This window comes from Zea mays, chromosome 9 (assembly GCF_902167145.1).
Source record: "Zea mays cultivar B73 chromosome 9, Zm-B73-REFERENCE-NAM-5.0, whole genome shotgun sequence".
NCBI lineage: Eukaryota > Viridiplantae > Streptophyta > Magnoliopsida > Poales > Poaceae > Zea > Zea mays.
In genome coordinates this window covers 95,037,478-95,042,733 of record NC_050104.1, presented here as the reverse complement: position 1 = coordinate 95,042,733, position 5,256 = coordinate 95,037,478, and the positions used below count along the sequence as shown (strand labels likewise).

General features: G+C 50.5%; 1 protein-coding gene across 1 annotated transcript; it reads right to left on the bottom strand.

Moving 5' to 3' along the window:
• Positions 1–388: 388 nt before the first annotated feature.
• Positions 389–3,926, bottom strand: LOC100279815 (phospholipase D family protein). The gene is made up of 3 exons (NM_001152770.1): positions 3,758–3,926; positions 1,718–3,626; positions 389–959 (listed from the first exon to the last, which is right to left on the bottom strand). Exons 1-3 carry the CDS (start codon positions 3,863–3,865, stop codon positions 526–528), a joined length of 2,451 nt encoding a protein of 816 aa, NP_001146242.1. The 5' UTR covers positions 3,866–3,926; the 3' UTR covers positions 389–525.
• Positions 3,927–5,256: the final 1,330 nt, after the last annotated feature.

Sequence of the window (5,256 nt, the reverse complement as noted above, 5' to 3'; positions counted from 1 at the left end):
TGTAGAGAGAGAGAGAGCAGAGGTGACAAGGAGATCAGATTTATATATAGAATAAGAACTAGTACGAATTGACCAAGGATAAGATGTACGGGCCTGTTTGGTTTGTGGCTAAATGTGCCACACTTTGCCTAAGGTTAGTCGTTCGAATTGAATAACTAACCTTAGGCAGAAAAGTTAGGCAAAATGTGGCAACTGAGGTAGTGAACCAAACAGGCCCGTAATTTTAAGGGCTAATTTGGTGATCATAGATCCCAAGTGGATTTATGGAGAGAAATCCTCTTGCTATTTATTAAATCAGCTATAAGTGGTAGAAAATAAGAAAATAAAATATATATGAATGAAATAAAACTGAAATACTATTTTAGACACATATAAATACTATTTTAGATAAGTCCAAAACTATAAATACTATTATTAGGAAGAAACCATACAATAACATTACCAGTAGTAGCATAATACGGAGTAGCAAAAACCTCAACCAATTCAGCCCGCAAACGTCACATGGCAACAGTACAGAAGGTTTCTCTATGTAGTGAGAATAGGAGGCAGCTTCGATAGCGCCCCAAGCACAAGCGCCTGTGTGTCGGGGAAGAACTTGGCCCCCGGGAGCTCTGTCACCGTGCCCTCCTTCGTGACGGTGACTGGGTACCTGAGCAGGTGCCCAGGGAGGTCGGCGTCGAGGCTGTCGCCAGCGTAGAGGTCCCAATACCTGTCTGCCATCTGGTTTACCCTTCGAACACACTCCAGGCTTCCCGGGTTGAGGAAATCGTCGTGTAGCATGCCGAGGTGCTCGTACCACAGCGACATCCGGAAGCCGTGGACCTGACCCCGGGCGACCTGGCCTTTGGTGTTCAGGTGGCACGGCTGGTACGCGCCCATGGCGATCTCCGAGTCCCTGCCCCCATCCATTGAGCGCTGGTTGATATTGGCAGATCCAACGATGATGTATTCGTCGTCGACTGCAACAGAGAGTGGCAGATCACAGGTTATAAACGTTAAACTCGAACCTTACATGAAACTGTGTAGGAACTGATAAGATTAGGCGACGGTATCAGGCAGCAAGAATGGAATACTGAAGATATGTGTGGTTCTGAAACACAATTCTTTTAACAAATCCTGAAGCCCAAATTTGAGCTGCCCTATGCACTTTCTAATTACAGACATATTTAACTGTAACAGCATGAAACGTATTTTTGGTAGTGTAGGAATTGAAATAAGACTATGGTGTCGTTTGATTCATATATTTGTAACGTGATAGGTAGGTAAACGTTACATTATGTTTGTTTAGGACCAACCGTAATCAGATACTACACTAAGAGCTAATACTAGTCTATTCAAATTTGTTACCACTAATACTCGAGTGTGAATCATTACCATTACCATTTACGTTACATTTCACGTTACATTTCGTGAACCAAACAGTTTCTATATGACAATTTCAGAGGTTGGTTTCTGATAGCAAGAACAGAACAATGTGGATATACATATACCTGAATTTGAGTATTTCAAGCTGAAGTCATGTTGTGGCATGACATGAGTGTGTTAGGATTTGCAAAGATGATTCCAAGATATTTACAAAGAATGGAACATGAAAAATCTGAAATGCCCTACCAACACTAGACTAAGAAATAATTTCATGCAACAGATTGAGTTTGAAACAGCACAAGAGTAACTCCGCAGTTCTAGAATAAGAAATTGATCACGTTTGGAGGCATACCTATCATCATCTTAGAGTGAACGTAGATCATGAAGCGGCGTGCATTCTGCGCCCGAGCGTAGTCTGTCCCATCAAGCGGACGACCTGAAGGTTCATACTCACCATCCATCTTCACCTCCCTGTTCCCCAAGCAAAAGAATGTAAGGTAATCCCTCGGGTCCCTGTCGATCCTCTTTGCCTCGAGCGCAACAGAGATGTCATTGTACATCATCTCCATGGTCCTCCTCTGCCAGTCCAGTATACCCTGAATCGACCCACTAGCAGGAGGGCCTTCTGGCCACATTGGCAGGACGACATAGACTGCAAAATGCTCGCCAGCTTCAATCTTGCTCACAATCTTCAGCGAGAGCTCTCTTGGGACAAGATGCAGTGCTTCAATCTCCTCTGGCTTTATGCCGTCGGCTTTCCACGCAAATGAGCTGCCGAGGAAGTACTGGTTCTCGATGTAGATGAAGTGTTTGGCACGGCGTATGGCGTGGATGTAGGCATCATGGATGCTCCTGTCTAGGACATTATTCTTGCCACTGACAAGGCCAGATTGAGCTGCGGCCTCTGGGGTGCTAGGGAAGCCAAAACACGCGCCGCCATCGATGGAGCGGAATAGCTGCACGTTCCATGAATCTTGGTCTTCCGGGAACATCACTGGCGACGGCGGTATGATCAGGTCCGCCATAGCTTTGAGGTTGACGAGGAGATCAATGCCGCCCCCTTGCTTCCTCCACCGCTGTTCGAAGTTGTAGAGCACGTCCCATGCGGCTGGGCCTTCGATCTTGGAGTGGATGTCGTGCCATGGCTCCCTCGGCCCGCCGTTGTCAATGGACGCACCGGCGAGGTTGGGCTGGTGGAAATCCTTGTGGTGCGCTGTATCCAGAGTCCGGAACAGGGAGTGGAACTGCGTGTCGTAGCGGCCGTCGCAGAGGTCAAGGCCGCCGACGAAGCTGAGGATGCGGCGGCGGTCGCTGCGCTTCGCCGGCATTTCGTGGTCGACCACGACGATCTTCTGGTGGTGCGTGATCATGTAGGCGATCTGCGCGCCCATGACGGCGCTGCTGCCGGCGTCGGGGTTGCGGGGGCAGAGCACGCAGTGCACGCCGCTGCCGCGGAAGTACTCCGCCGTCTCGGCGTCGTGCGTGCTCATGAACCCCCATTTCATCCCGAGGGACTCGACGGAGGTGCGGTCGTCCCACACCAGCATGAGCACCCGCACTCCTTCGCTCGCCTTGCGCTTCAGGAGCTCGCCGAGAGTGGCTTCGCCGCCGGGGCGCGGCCGGCTGCCGTCCCTCAACAGCGTGATCTCAGTGTACACCGACCATCCGGTGATGTAGATGAGGTGGCGCGCGTTGCTGATGGCGTCGAACACGTCCTCCCAGCACCTGCCCGGCTGGTAGAGGCGGCCTCCGGCGAGCGGGATCCTGGGCGCGAACGCGTCGGGCGTGTGCGCGTCCTGGTATAGCGTGACCCTGCACCCGGGCCGCTGCGAGAAGAAGGTGTACGGCACGCCAGGGTACCGCGCGCCGCCGACGCCCCGGCCCCACCCGCGGGGGTCGGCGGACACGTCCTGGAACCGCAGGCGCACGCGTATCTTGGGCCCGTGCGGGAGCCGCTTCTTGCTGGCGTCGAGGATGTCGAGCGACCGCTCGATCTCCTGGCCAGCGATGAGGTCCCGGACGGGGAGGTAGGCGCGGCCGATGAGCGTGGCGCCGATGGGCTGCGCGGCCTTGACGGAGAACACGACGTCGGAGGCGAAGTGGGCGCAGTAGATGTGGAACACCTCGTACCAGCGCGGGTTCACGGGGTCGCCGGTGATGACCCGCGTCCGGCCCACGCGCGCACGGCCGAGGTCCACCGTCGCGTACAGCCGCGTGGAGCCCTGGCCGAGCCCGAGTGAGTCCTCGAACCCCTCCACGAACTGCAGGCGCGGCGCGAACGAATCAGACGAAGTAAGTACAAGAATCTTGAATCGGGACGAAGCAAAGCATGGAAGCTACTGCTAGCATTTGCGATGAAGAAAAGATATGGGTCGATCTTGGACTGATTTACCTTGCGGAAGATCCCGGGGGCGCCGCCGGTGGCCCGGGTGGGGTTGGTGAGGTGGTCGGCCTCCAGGATGGTCGCATCCAGAGTGCCGTGCAGCAGCAGGTGCGCCATGGCTGCACCTCCACCTCCTCCACAGCTCGCTTGTGCTGCTGTTGTCCAAGATAACTTCACCTTCCAACTTCCAGTTCCAGAACGGAGGAAACGATGTGCCAATAGGTGAGAGACAGAGACCTGTCACTCTACCAGCTTTCGTCAAAGTGGATGCGCGTGATGCCAACAAAAAAAAAAAAATCACCAAGCGTAGCAAGAAATTAAGACTGGCTGATTTGGAAATGATTCAGAGTTAGAGAATGTGCGGAGAAATTAAGTGGGGATTAATTCGGGATGGAACATGCCAACAGGAAGGAAATTAATTAGCAGACGATTGGCTGAAGCCCTGAGACTGATGAGGAATCAGAGCAGATCTGGGAGAGTCCAGTGCGCAATGAACTGTGACTCTGTCAGTGCGTCAGCGTCTGGTCATCGAAGTCCAAAGATGCTCACACTATCCATCGCACTGTCGATGGGGGAGGCCATTCGAAATGATCACATGAAGTCGCAGACACAGGCAGCCATACGAGATCTGGGAAGAAGTTAGATTCAAAATCAGAGCAAAGAAGCAGACAAAAGATCGTGCAGTGCAAAGACGATGAACTCGAATCGTCGGCCACAACAACAGGCAACAGAAATGACCCCGCGGGCCCAAATGGCACCAACGACAATCTTGGGCTTTTGTTTTTCTTTCTTCAAAAATTATATTTGGATCTAACCTACTGGACCATCTTTTTATTTGGGCTTTTATTGGGCTGTAGACACGTGGACCGCAGCGTGTCAGCTCTTTTCACTAATGCCTACTGTATTTTGACTTTGGTTACAGACGACGGAAAGAATTTGGGATGTAATGGGATTGATACACACACATATTATTTGTTTCATATTTGATTCCATATTTCCTCTCCGAATTTGAATCAGATACGAATATTATCAAATTATATCAGATAAGATTTAAATAGATATGACAATAGATATATATTTCCACAACACACCTTTGATATAATGCAACAATCACTGACATGCGTAGCCAACTAAGGGCTTGTTCGGTTAGCTCTCAATCCATTTGGATTGAGTGAGATTGGATGAGTTTAAATCTCAAACAAGTCAAACTTCTTCTTAAATTTTCTCAATCTCATCCAATCCATGGGTAACAGGATTAACCGAACAAGGCCTAAATATCTCTTGGAGCCTAGAAATCATTGTAGTAATGTCATGGTGCATCTAGAAGTGTAGAAATGTTGGATGTTCGAAAACATTCCACATAATGTACCAAACCGTAGAAACATGGTTAATGAGGAGATGACACTACTATGTTATGTAGCGGCCTCTACCAGGACCTAGCTACAAAACAATGCAGAACCCCCCCCCCCCCACATGTAAATTCGTTGATGTAACCTTCGCAAGAAGAT